The 13,258-nt window shown below is 47.5% G+C and overlaps 1 protein-coding gene across 1 annotated transcript in view; it reads right to left on the bottom strand.

The window, feature by feature from the left end:
* Nucleotides 1-13,258, bottom strand: part of ISM2 (isthmin 2) — a 34,235-nt gene that overhangs the window by 19,565 nt on the left and 1,412 nt on the right. The window contains exon 2 of the mRNA XM_066276670.1: nucleotides 2,187-2,652. Within this exon, the coding sequence (XP_066132767.1) occupies nucleotides 2,187-2,652 (466 nt within the window). The remainder of the gene's footprint in view (nucleotides 1-2,186; nucleotides 2,653-13,258) is intronic.

Raw genomic sequence — 13,258 nt, 5'->3', positions numbered from 1 at the left:
AGGGGCAGAGCATCACCCCCTGGTGGGCATGCCGGGTGGATCCTGGTTGGGCGCATGCGGGAGTCTGTCTGACTGCCTCCCTGTTTCCAACTTCAGAAAAATACAAATAAATAAATAAATAACATCACATAAAGCCTTTGTACAGACTCTGCAAGGCCCAGGAGATGCTCACTTCCCTTTAGCCATCCTATACCTTTAGATCTGAGGGTTTTATGTTCTTCAGTTTCTTCATAAAGGTCTTTGGGTTGGTCAGTAATTTCTGACATATCACCTAAGGCTCTTAGAATAGCAGTCTACATTCTTTCAACAATTCCTTCACTGACGCCCTGGATATGTAACAACTATAACACATGTCCCACCGACCCATGGAACAATGTTTGAGCTGGACAGGACCATAGAGATGATTTAGACCCCTCATTTAAAATGTCAAGAAATAGTCCAAGGTGAGTCACACACGAACTATGACTGCCTAGGACCAGAACCACACACCCTGGTATCCAAACTGTTTTTTCCCTCCATGCGCTAATTTGCTTTAACATGTTGTTGAGGGCTCAGCCAGGCACTGCTGGGCCTGGGGACATGACTTCGGCTCTGAAATAACTCATTCTCCGAGTCTAGGCTGGTCTTGGGAGAGTATCTGGCAAACCTACCAAAAATAATTATAGTGCAAAGTGGTCAGTGCTAAAATAGAAAATATTTATGCCAAACTAGTAGAAAAAACTGCCAATTTAATTAATTTTATGACCACTGTCAACTTCCATTAGGAGGTGGGGCTGGCCCGAGGCTGTTCAGTTGCTCTGGACTATCTGAAGCAGCGGTTCTCAATGATGGAGTGTTCCTCAGGGAATATTAGCCAAGTCTGGCTGTCAGGGAGGGGGAGCTACAGCCTGGGATGCTGCGAAGCATCCTACAATGCACAACAAAGAATGATATGACCCAAAACGACAGTGCAGAGGCCAAGAAGCCCCAGTTTACAGAATGTACTCTCAACAGGGTCAAAAATTAAATTTCAGGGCAAAAAAAAATAAATCATAGATGTTACAATGGTTTGCCACACTCCAAAGGGCCATTGCGCATAAACAATATATCTGTTAATAAAATTCCACGGTATTGGTAGGGGAATCCTTAGGAGAGCAATAATGAAAAAACGGTGGACAGACCCTGGTCCACACAAACCCCCTAAAGCGCAGCCTGGGGCCCTTTTGTCCCATCCTCTCTGGAGGGTCTCAACAGCCTGGGCATTAACAGCATGTCCCAAGTTAGGCTCTCACTCACTCACAATCTGCACCCTGTGTGGGCCCTCAGTGTCCTCATCTGGAAAATGGGAAGAACTGCTCTGACCTCTTTCAAGAGCAGCTCAGTGCAGGGACGGGCCAGGACCCCCTACCACGCAGGCTTGGTCCTGCATACCTTGGAACAAGTCCAGCAGGTTTTGTCCCCATGGGGATGAATGTCCACTTCAGTCCAGTCCAGGGAGGGACCGCAGGACTGTTGACCCCTGATGACAGCAGACATAGGTTTCGACAGACTATGGTTTCCCTCCATGGCTAACACCACTCTTAAATGTCTTACTCCTGTCCTACACCCACCCCCAAGTCCCACTCACAAACCACCCAAAAAGTGCTCCCCGACGTGTGTCGGCGACCTCATCTGCTTGTCCAAGTTCATAATAAGAGGAACTTGGCAGACTACTCACACTCAGCAAGTTGGAGGACCCCACTTACTACTAACTCACCTTGCCTCCGTTCATGCCCAGAGGGACTCAAATTCTTCGCAGATTTGACTTAAGAGGCTGCACCCTGACCATCTGAACCGCGGCAACTGCGGCCAGCAATCGGCAGAGCGCTGAGCGCCGGGCTCTGCTCCCACCGTCGCACCCTCGGAGCGCACCTGGGCCGGCGGCGCGGGCTACGTGCGCTCAGAGAGGCAGTGAGGGGACGTGGGTCGTCCCCGGGGTCTGCGCCCCTCGTTCGGCACAGAAGTGAAGCTTTTCCCGGCGTGCGCGCCGCACAGCCTGGGGACAGGGGCTCCCCGCGACTGCGGCTCCCGAGGCCCCGCGCACCTGGCCTCGCCCGCCCAGCCCTCGCACCCGGTGGCCACTGCTCGCGTCCGGCCCCGCTCCCCGCGCGGCCAGAGCGGGCGGGCCGGGTGGCACCGAGCGCGCAGCCCCGCGCCCCGCTGCTCACCTCCGCTAGCCTCGCGTGGCTCCGGGGCTGGCGCCAGGGACCCCGCGGCTTGCTCAGGGGAAGCCCTCGCCCCTCCGCCAGCAGCGCCGTCAGCAGCACTGCGCCGAAGAGGAGTCCCGCGGTGCCGGGGAGCCGAGGCATCTTCTCCCTCCGAAGCCGCTCACCGGCGCCTCCGCGCCTCCCGACCGCTCGGGCTAATTTGTTGGCTCCGGGCCTCGCCCTCTCTAGGGGCGGGGAGCGCGGGGGCGGCGGCTCGGCCTGGCCGCGCGCGGGTGGGTGGGGGCGCGCGCGGCGCGCCGCCCTCCCCTGCCTGAGTCCCGGCGGGGGCGCCCGCCCTGCTCTCGGGTCAGCTGCGCCGGGGATGTCTCCCGCCCTCCCCGGAGGGTTGGCCCCTCGGTGCTGCCTTTGATCCGGCCCTCCCGCCCTCTGTCCCCGTAGCTGTCGCCGTCGCAGCCCCAAGCGAATTCTTGTAATTGGGAATTTGCGGCCGGTCAGCAGGCGCTCTGCAGCCCTGCCCTAGGACTCCTGCGGCGTCACCCTCCCCCCGGGTACTCCCGACGGCCAAGTGGGGCACGCAGATAGCCGGGGCCTCGAGCGTGAGGGATGCGCCGCAGCGCAGCGCGGGAGTCTTAAGATCTTGGGCAAATGTGTATTTATGACTCCGAGTAGGTTTGCTTGGAGAGAAGGTTTGGAAGTACCCCCCCCCCCCAAGGCTCTCCCAGCCCCCCTGCTAGGCGCAGAGACCAGAGAAACACCTGCCACTCCGTACCCGGTTTTCTCAGGGTGTTCTTAGAACACGTCACAAACCAAGACTGCGTTGAGACTCAGATGTGAGGACTGAAGGGAACCCAAGTTTTGTCACCCTGAAGCTGCCTTTTGGGGATATCGATTTTAAACTGTTTATTAAAAAATGAGACTCAGAACCTTTGACCCTCTCCTTTCCTGCCTAAGAGATTCAGACAGAAAAACTCCTTTTAGGAAGGAGATCTTAGGATGCTTCCTTAGTCTACTTTGACTTGTGTGATAAAGGGCTTCAGGCAGGAGCTAGATCCCCCCTGTGCCCCATTGTTTCTGAATCATCTAGCAAGAACTTGCCTGCCATGTGTGTTCAGCTCTTCCTCGACTACCTGTAAATCACCTATTCTCACTTCTGAAATCTAAGACCTTATCCCCCGCAACCCCTAATCCATTGCCCAAAATGTCTTATATACCCAGTGTTGCTTAATTTGATTATTATTAGCCCAGCTGGAAGAACTTAGTGGGAGAAAAAGTATTAATACATTTTTAGCCCTCACAGGGTGCCAAAACCCACAGAAAGACAGCTGCTAATCATATTTGAGGGAGTGGTCAGAAGACCCTGCCCTGCTGGTACCGTCTCATTTTATTCTGGGTAAGAGTGGGACCACTACTCCCCTCAATGAGACACTTGCGCAGAGATTCTCACATGTGGGGAATGAAATAAAACCTTATGTTAAAGATTCGGAACACAGAGGGGCAGTGAAAATTTTAGTGGCTTCGATGGGGGCTGTTAGGGAATGTGAGCTCAGGGACACAGGGCAAGCTAGGGCTGGTGGCATTTTGACAGGTCAGTGAGGAGCAGCCAGAGGCCTTAGGAAGACAGGAGAGCACACAAAGGCTGCCTCGGTTTCCCGGCAGGGATAGCAGATCCTTGGAAGTGCCAGGGAGGAGGATAGCCAGGAAACACGCCACAAGGGTAAAACTTGGGGTCTGGGTTTCGTCACAGTGAGACACGTGGGGGAACGGGTGCAGTTCTGAGAAACCACTGCTAGCCCCAACAGCACAGTGTATTGGATCGTGTGCGTCACAGGGATTACAATCTGGGTCTGGAATTGGCCACAGGGTTGGAATCCGGCTTCTGCCATTTACTGAGAGGTTGATATGATTAGGCAAGACCTTTCTGTGCTCTTGTCATCTGTACAAGTGTGCATGGGTGTGTGTGTGTGTGGGGGTAACTACTTCACAGATGTGAGAAGTAACTAAGAATCTAGGTTAAGAATTTATATTAGGATGAACTATATAAAGTTGCTTTTTTTTTTTTTTTTTTTTTTTGTCAAAAAGTCAGCCTGACCTGTGGTGGCGCAGTGGATGGAGCGTCCACTTGGAAATGCTGAGGTTGCCGGTTCGAAACCCTGGGCTTGCCTGGTCAGGGCACATATGGGAGTTGATGCTTCCGGCTCCTCCCCTCATCTCTCTCTGTCTCTTCTCTCTCTCTCTCTCTGTCTCTCCCTCTCCTCTCTAAAATGAATAAATAAAAGATTAAAAAAAAATTAAAATAAAAAAAGTCAACTACTGGCAATTTCATATAATTCAATCTAATAAGATGCCTGTGACACGGTAAACTCTAACATTAGCCAAAAGAAACTTAGCATTTGAGCATCTGCTACACCTGGCTGCTTTTCCAGACTAAATGGGAGGCCACTTTGTTTTTTGTTTTAGGGTTTTTTTTTTTTGTAAAACTGTTTTTGAACTCAACCTAATATTTTGTTTTTTCATCTTTTGCATCAAACTCAGAATGCAAAAATAATGGGTTATTTTATTCATGTGTACCTCTCTTAAGAGCACATGGTTTTTTCTCTCTCCAGGTCTCATTTGTTTGTTTGTTTCTTTAAAAAAAATTTTTTTTTTATTTATTCATTTTAGAGAGGAGAGGGAGAGAGAGAGAGAGAGAGAGAGAGAGAGAGAGAGAGAGAGAGAGAAGAGACAGAGAAAGAGAAGGGGGGAGGAGCTGGAAGCATCAACTCCCATATGTGCCTTGACCAGGTAAGCCCAGGGTTTCGAACCAGCGACCTCAGCATTTCCAGGTCGACGCTTTATCCACTGCACCACCACAGGTCATGTTTGTTTGTTTCTGAATGCAGTGTTGACAGAAAGGAGGTGAGATTGGGGATTTCTCCCGAGGACCCTAGATGGGTCCGTTATATATATACTTCAGGGACTACCCTAAAGACGGAAGATATCCCTCGCCTCCATTGGATAAGGTGAAGATAGGATTGGAACTACGTAGCCAGAAATTTCCTGTGCCCTTAGGTGAGACTGCAGTTGTAGAGGGGTGGGCAAAAGTAGATTTCTAGTTGTAATTAATTCAGTAATTAATAAATAATAATACAAGAGCAAACTCTGTTCCACATACTGACAACTGTAAACCTACTTTTGCCAACCCCTATATATCCCTTTATCCAAGTATACATACATGTGCTGGGTGTTAATGTCAACAGAAAAGGATTCTACCAAAGGGTGCTATTTCCCATTGATCAAACTGTACCAGGTGTATTGATAGAGAGCATAAGGGTGGTAATTAGGTAGTTGTTGGTCAAGGTTATATGAGGGATTAAATTGGCATCTTAGGCTTTTGTGTATTAATAAGGTGAGCCAAAAGTTGTTTGTTTTATTTTTTAAGATTTTATTTATTGACTTTTTAGAGAGAGAGGAGAGGAGAGAAAGGCAGGAGGGAGAGTTGGAAAGCATCAACTAGTGGTAGTTGCTATTCATATGGCCTTGACCAGGTGAGTCTGGGGTTTCAAACCTGGATCCTCAGACTTCCAGACTGACACTTTATCCACAGCGCCACCACAGGTCAGGCAAGACAAAAGTTTTTAATAGCTCAATGGGTAAGATTGTATTGTTGGCTAAACTGCCATTATTATCTAGTTTCCAGAGTACCCCAATATTGCCAAATTCATCCTTTAATGGTAGGACATTTGCCTCCTAATGGCCGGGGCCATTTAGTAATTTGTTTCCCCAGTGAACTGAGCTATTAATGGATTTGACTTCATAGCTAATATTGTTATACACAGGGGTGAGGCTATCTATGGTCAGTGGTACTGTATTCTACAGTGTTATTACATAGGGGGGAAATCTCTCATAAAAATGGTCCTGAGCCAAATTGATTTCTAATGCACAGGGATGGGCTTGTGTGTGCCAACAACCTCCCAGTATGTGGCTGCCTCTTCCTTTTTAACCCACGGGGTGTAGCTCCCCCCCAGACCCACTGTTTGTTGTGTTAGTGTATAGAGGGTAGTCAAATCCTTCATATGAGCCATTGCTGTGTATTAGGGAGGCTAAACTTACGGGTATAGTTGTGAGGTAAGGGTCCTTCTTGGAATTTCTTTTGGTTGCACACCCAACAGTTTGATAGGTTGCCTATCTGTGCTACCTTTTGGATGACCAGGGCCCTTGGATGTTTAAAATTGGTTGCAAGAAGGAGTTTGGGGATAATGACTGAGAGCAGAGTGATGAGGAAGGTTTGGATTCAGACGTTCACAGTTTTAGGACTTGTGTTATGAGCTAATACATCTCAGGGCAGAGTCCTCCTGTAAGAAGAGTAAAGATAATAAACTGAAGGGTGAAGGTACCAGTTTAATGAGTATGGGATGGGCTGTTTTGGTTTGTCTTGTTTTATTTTTATTTAGGGCATATATTAGAGGTTCAGTGATAGTTCTGTCTTTTGGCTTTCCTTCTACCCACACTATTTTGTTTTTCTCCTTGGTCACATTGCCCTGTTCAGTGTTCAGGACCGAGTGGCCCCTGTTGGCTAGGAAGTCGATCTTTTCTATCCCCTGTGGTCAGGGTCAGCCTGGGCTCCTCAAGGTAACACTCAAGGCCTTTGGAGGAGTCCTTCGACCCCTTCATTCCTCTTACTTTCCTGTCGGCCACCTGTAGGGTGGGCAGTCCACTTAGTTTCCTTTGGAAACATTTGGGGCATCATCTTTTCCAGTGGTCCCCCTCTTTGTGTATGGTGCGCTGGTTGGGCACAAGTCTATAGGACCCCTGGAGTGCCCCTGTCCTGGGACTCGAATGACTCACTGGTATTATGGGGCCCCATTGTCCTCAGGAGCCTCGTTGACCCTGAGCCACAAAGGTCAAGATGTTGGCTATTTTCTCGGCTCTCATTGGCTTCCCCTTGAGGTCTCGGTTGTTGAACACTCAGAAAGTCAAATCCACCAATCTGGAGGTCGGGGTGGTAGGTTATAACTAATTTTTGTAGTTTCCTCCTACTGTCTGGAGCACTTGGTGATATCAAGTGGGACTGAGCTACTTACTGCATTTCCTTCTATAGACTCGGGGTCTGTTTTGGTGTAGATGTGCAGGCATTCCCTAAGTCTTTCTGAGAAAACTGGGGGATTCTCTTTCAGTTCCAGGGTAATTTTCTGGATCTTACTCTAATTAAGGTTTTCTGCCAGCTGCCTGTATTCCCTTAAGGATACTATTCCTAAAATGGCTAACTCGGTCTTCTCCTGTATTGTCCCTAATGTCCCAATTAGGATCCATGTTGGAGGTGGCTTATGCCCCTGGTTGGTAGATATGCTTCTTCTCTTGCCTTAGGGCATTCTGTTCCCCTGTTAATAGGGTATCTAAGAGAGTCTAGACACCTGCCCAATTGGGGTAGTGGGTCTGGAATGTTCCCTGACCAAGTTAAGGATGCCTCTGGGACATCTCTTAATCCTTTAGAACATGCCTCCCCCCCACGGTGGGGTAGCTCAGTTGGGTAGTGTCATTTCAATACACCAAGGTTGTGGGTTTGATCCCTGGTCAGGGCACATACAAGAATCAATAAATGTATAAATAAGTGGATCAATGTTTCTCTTTCTCTCTCTCCCTTTCTCCTATCTCTCTCAAATTAAAAAGGAAAAGAAAAAAAGAATGTGCCTACCAATTATATAGGTCTGACTAGGCAAAGGGTAACATACATAGTAATTAGGCTGTCTCTTTCCCCACTGAGAATATGGTGGGCAGTTAGACATGAGCAGAGCAAGGAGTGTAGGCCAGGCACAGAAGGTCACCAGGGCTGAAAGCCCCAGGTGTCTAGCAATGGGCAAAACTGGGAAGACAAGGATCTTGCCCCCAGCGTAAACCTTCCTCTACCAGCATATTGCTGGTCATGCAGTCTAGACCCTGATTTAATCTAGCTGGTCATGTGGTTGAACCTTTCCTTGACCTTTCCTTCCCTGGCATGCAGCTTAGACCCCTTAGAGGGGGGAGGAACAGGGAGCCAGAGAATAGCCCTTAAGCATTAACCCATAAGGATACCATCTAGGCCTCAGTTGTTTCAGCTCCAGGCCCAGACAAGCAGCAAAACCAGACCAGCGATGCCATGGCTGACCTCAGGACCAGCTGCACTGACTAATGACTCCCTGGCACCCACCAATCAAAATAGATCAGTGTAGCAGGCCTGTACCACCTCTGGACTTTTCCTTCATAGCACTTAGCAATTTGTGAAACAGTATGTTCCTGTGCTTATTTGTTTACTAGAAAGCAGGAACCCTATCTGTTGGCTGCTGTTATCGGTAATGCTCAGTGCAGTGCCCGGCATGGAAATCAAATACCACTATTTATTAGTTGATGAATAAACGCAGAGGTAGCTTTCTGAATATTTTATTGGGGCAAACCACTGTATATATTTGTATGGGATGATTCTTAAGTCATCTCAAGAAGTTCCCTTTCAGTTTTTAAAATTTTTATCGAATTTATTGGGGTGACACTGGTTAATAAACTTGTAGGTTTCAGGTGTACAATTTTATAACACGTCATCTGTATATTGTATTGTGTGTTCACCACTCTAGGTCCCGTTTCTCTTCCCTCATCATATATCCTCCCTTTATTCTCTCCTACTTTACCCACGGCGCCTCCCCTCTGGTAATCACCACACCTCATCATCTGTGTCTGTGAGATTTTTGGTTATTTTTGCTTATCCCTTCATTTTTTCCACCCAGGCCCCCAACCCTCTTCCCCTCTGACACCCTTCGGTTCTTGACATACACTTTTAAAACTCACACACCTATCCCAACTCACTATTTATAGCTTCAGCCATCCGAGAAAGTAAAAAAAGGGAGACGAGGTAAGGGGAAAAGAGTGACATTTTAACACATTTTTATTGACATTCCCCCTCTCTGACTTGAACAGATTATATGAGCACTGCAGCAAGGGAGAGGGTTTATCACAGCACCTCCGCAAATTCCAGGTTACAGGTAAATTGCTCAATGAAAAAATATGGGCCAACAAGTAAGACTTCAGCTCCCCATAAGCTATTTCTCTATTCTTAGTCTCTCCTTCCCCTCTTTTCTCAATGTTAGTGACTTTTATACAGAGAGGGATCATGAAGACTGTGGACACACTGGCTGGACTGGATCGACACAGTGATTTCACCAGTATCCTGTGAAGAACCATCAAGGATGCTTTTTGTCATTCCAACCCTTGGTTTAACATCACAGAAGATGAAATGTTTAGGGTACAGACAACATACTGTTCCACCCTGGTCAGTGACATGTCCCACACTCCCTTAGAAGGTGGGGCCAAGGGACCAGCTTTGCACAAGAAATGTGGGAACATGTTGGGAAAAGACTGACTTGGCTCAAGGTTCCTTGTATGTGGAAGGATCCACTTATCCAGGCAGACGGCAACAAGCAAGACACTCAGCACAATATCAACGTACTGCTCTTTTTACCTGTCATTCAACCTCCCCACAACTGCTTCCAAAGAACAGAGCTTTGGGTATTGCTTCATTAAAAATACAGTAACACTGTTGCCTGGCTTGTGGTGGCGCAGTGGATAGAGTGTCAACCTGGAATGCTGAGGCTGCTGGTTATAAACCCTGGGCTTGCTCGGTCAAGGCACATACAACAAGCAATCAATGAAGAATTAAAGTGAAGCAACTATGAAATGATTCTTCTCATCCTTGCCCCTTTTCTGTAAAATCAATTTTTTTTTTTTTTTTTTTGTGACAGAGAGACAGAGAGAGTCAGATAGGAACTCAGACAGGAAGGGAGGGAAGGGAGAGAGATGAGAATCATCAGTTCTTCATTGTGGCACCTTAGTTGTTCATTGATTGCTTTCCCATATGTGCCTTGATGGGGGGGGCACTATAGCAGATGGAGCGACCCCTTGCTCAAGCCAGCAACCTTGGGCTCAAGCTGTTGAGCCTTGCTCAAACCAGATGAACTTGCGCTCAAGCCAGTGACCTCGGGGTTTCGAACCTGGGTCCTCTGCATCCCAGTCTGACACTCTATCCACTGTGCCACTGCCTGGTCAGGCAATAAATCATTTAAAAAAAATTTTTTTTTCTTAAGTGAGAAGTGGGGAGGCAGAGAGAGAAACTCCCACATATGCCCTGACTGGGATCCATTCGGCAAACCTCCTATGGGGTGATGCTCCTCCCATCTGGAGTCATTTCTTCACTGCGTGGTAACCAAACTAATTTTAGCACCTAAGGCAAGACCATGGAGCTATCCTCAGTGGCTAGGGCCAACTTGCTCCAACTGAGCCATGGCTGTGGGAGAAGAGAGACATAGAGAGAGAGAAGGGAGTGGGGAGGGTTGGAGAAGCAAATGGTCGCTTCTCCTGTGTGCCCTGACTGGGAATCAAACCTGGGTCATCCACATGCCAGGCCGATGCTCTACTGCTGAGCCAACTAGCCAGGACCAATACATAAAATCTTAAACAAATAAAAAAAAACAACAACAAAAAACACAGTAAGTGCAGTTTAAGAGCCATTGCATTCTTTAGGGTCAGTTTATTATATTTCATCATACCACAAAGAATCACAGTTTAAGGCCATTTATTATGTGTACTATGCAGTAAGCAAGACGTTGCCCACACAGCTTCCCAGCCAAGCCACTCCCAAGGCTGGACTGGGGATGTGGTACCTGCAGACTCATACAGATGGCTTGAACATTTTCAATAAGGGCTCCCGCTAATCCCTTTGGTTTCCTCCCTAGAAAAGACTCAATCCATAGCAAAGATGCTTGGCATACAGGTCACTGGAAACAACAAAAGGGGCAACAGCACTTTTTATACAATTAAAAGAAAAAGGATCACTGTCTAGTCCTAGCATTTCGTCAGTATGATAAGGCAGGCAACCAGCCTTATAATTCAGCCTCTGGGAACAAGGCAATTGGGTAGGAGCCTGGATCCTACATATCAGGAGGATAAAGCTGGAGAATGGACATGCTTTTCTCCACATGGAAGGCATTTTGACTAACTGGCTTAATGGATCGAGATGCCTGCTGGGCAGTGAGCTTCCATGATAAACTGGTAGCAGCACATGTATAGGTTCTGGGGCTGCATTTAAGCAAAAGGCTGCTCAAGAGCCATGAATCCTTTGCTTTTCATAACCCCTCCTTCACAATCCCTGTGGGCTATCCTGATTTCACCCACCTGACATCTCAATAGTTCTTCTTGATCTTCAAGAAGAGAGACAAGGAAAACCACCACTTTCCCCCCTCCCTAACCACATGGGTTATATTAAAAAAAGACACCCTGGGAATTAGGACACAGTATTTTTTTTTTAATTGAGAGGCGGGGAGGCAGAGAGACAGACTCCAGCATGCACCCCAACTGGGATTCACCCAGCAAGACCCCTACTGGGGGATGCTCTGCCCATCTGGGGCCACTGCTCTGTTGCTCAGCAACCAAATTATTTTAGCACCTGAGGAGAGACCATGGAGCCATCCTCAGTGCCCAGGGCCACGCTCGACCATTCAAGCCATGCTGCAGGAGGGGAAGAGTGAGAGAGAGAGGGAGCAAAGGGGGGTGGAGGGGTGGAGAAGCAGATGGTTGCTTCTCTTACGTACGCTGACTGGGAATCAAACTGGGGACTTCCACATGCCAGGCCAATGCTCTACCACTGAGCCAACTGGCCAGGGCCATCAATTCTTTGCACAAGAGAACAAAGTGATAGTCAATTGTATTTAACTTTCTGTAGGTGGTTTTGCTACATCGCTACAAATTCTTAAAACAAGAATTACCCAAAGTCTTTGCCTTCACTGCCTGTGGCATTACTAGAAGTTCCGTGCTACTGCCTAATCCAGTGTGACCAGGGGCAGAGATCCTCATTCATTTGGAAAGGGCGGTGGGAGAGGGGAGAAACAGGGAGGTAGTAGTAGATATCACTTTATTTCCCTTCTCTGAGAAACCAGGAAGCCATTCTCCCTCCTGGTTTTCACTAACAGGAAGGAAGTGAAGTGTATTACACACTGCAGAATTCAGCTAGACAGGCTCCCTCAAGTAGGGAAGTTCTTCATCTCCTCTTGAAATGTAAGGCTGAGTGTGCAAGAACAGAGAGCCTGATCTAGCGACCGTCCAAACACAGCACCACCATAGACCGATTTTCTCTGGAGCTGGAATTCTAAAAATCAAGAACTGGAAGGTACAGAAAGAAAGAAAAGCCAAATACAGGAGGGAGGGATTATAGGGACAAATCACTGGAAGACTATTTACTTCCTTGGCCTCTGAAAGGGTATTAGGCAAACACACAGCCCCCAGGAGTGGTGTAGGATACTTGTTCACCTTACGTGATGACCACACGAGGAAGAAGTGTGTCTGACCACATGAAATCTTCACCCTATCATCAAAGTTTAAGATAGTGACTAACGGGCTAAGATGCTGAGTTCTTCAAACAAGTAAGTAGTACTCTGGGGTTCTGGAGAATAGACTGTTTTATAAAAAAGAAGAAATTTTCCAAAGCAAAGCAAAAAGTCAAGTGTCCCAAAGCCCCCAGACATTCCCACAGTTCCTTGCTTCAGAATGTACATCACATTAGGAGTAAAGGTGGGAGGGTCATCTGCCACTTGCTCCGTTCTGTGTGTGGGTTTAGATCTCCATCCCTTCGTTATAGAGTTCCTGGTTTCTGACGTGATCTGCAGGAAAAGGTCTTATAAACCTGAACTGGATCAAGGCAAGGCTACATAAAGAGGGATGAGAACACAGGAGAAGGATTAGCCCCACCTGGACTGACTCAGCTTTGGTAGTCATTGGTTTGGATCCCATTAGATTCTTGAATCAAGCTGTTAAACCAAGTACTAAACAATACTTACAGTCCTAGATTTCTGTTCATTCCCAATGACTGTATTTATATCCATTTGTATTCCCCTAGTGCTTGGTTAAATAAAGATACTTGTTCTGTTACTGAACCCTAGAGAGACAATCATTGTGTATAATGTTTTGTCCTCTAGGAAGTAGAGGTCCTGAACAGATCACAGGACATTTGTCTCTTCAAAATAAACCTGTAATTTAACTACATTTATCTTGAAATAACTGTGGCAGAAAAGTGATATATA

Source organism: Saccopteryx bilineata, chromosome 4, assembly GCF_036850765.1.
Source record: "Saccopteryx bilineata isolate mSacBil1 chromosome 4, mSacBil1_pri_phased_curated, whole genome shotgun sequence".
In the NCBI taxonomy this organism is placed as follows: domain Eukaryota; kingdom Metazoa; phylum Chordata; class Mammalia; order Chiroptera; family Emballonuridae; genus Saccopteryx; species Saccopteryx bilineata.
The sequence above is the reverse complement of the archived record's forward strand: the minus strand, read 5'-3'. Positions and strand labels throughout refer to the sequence as shown.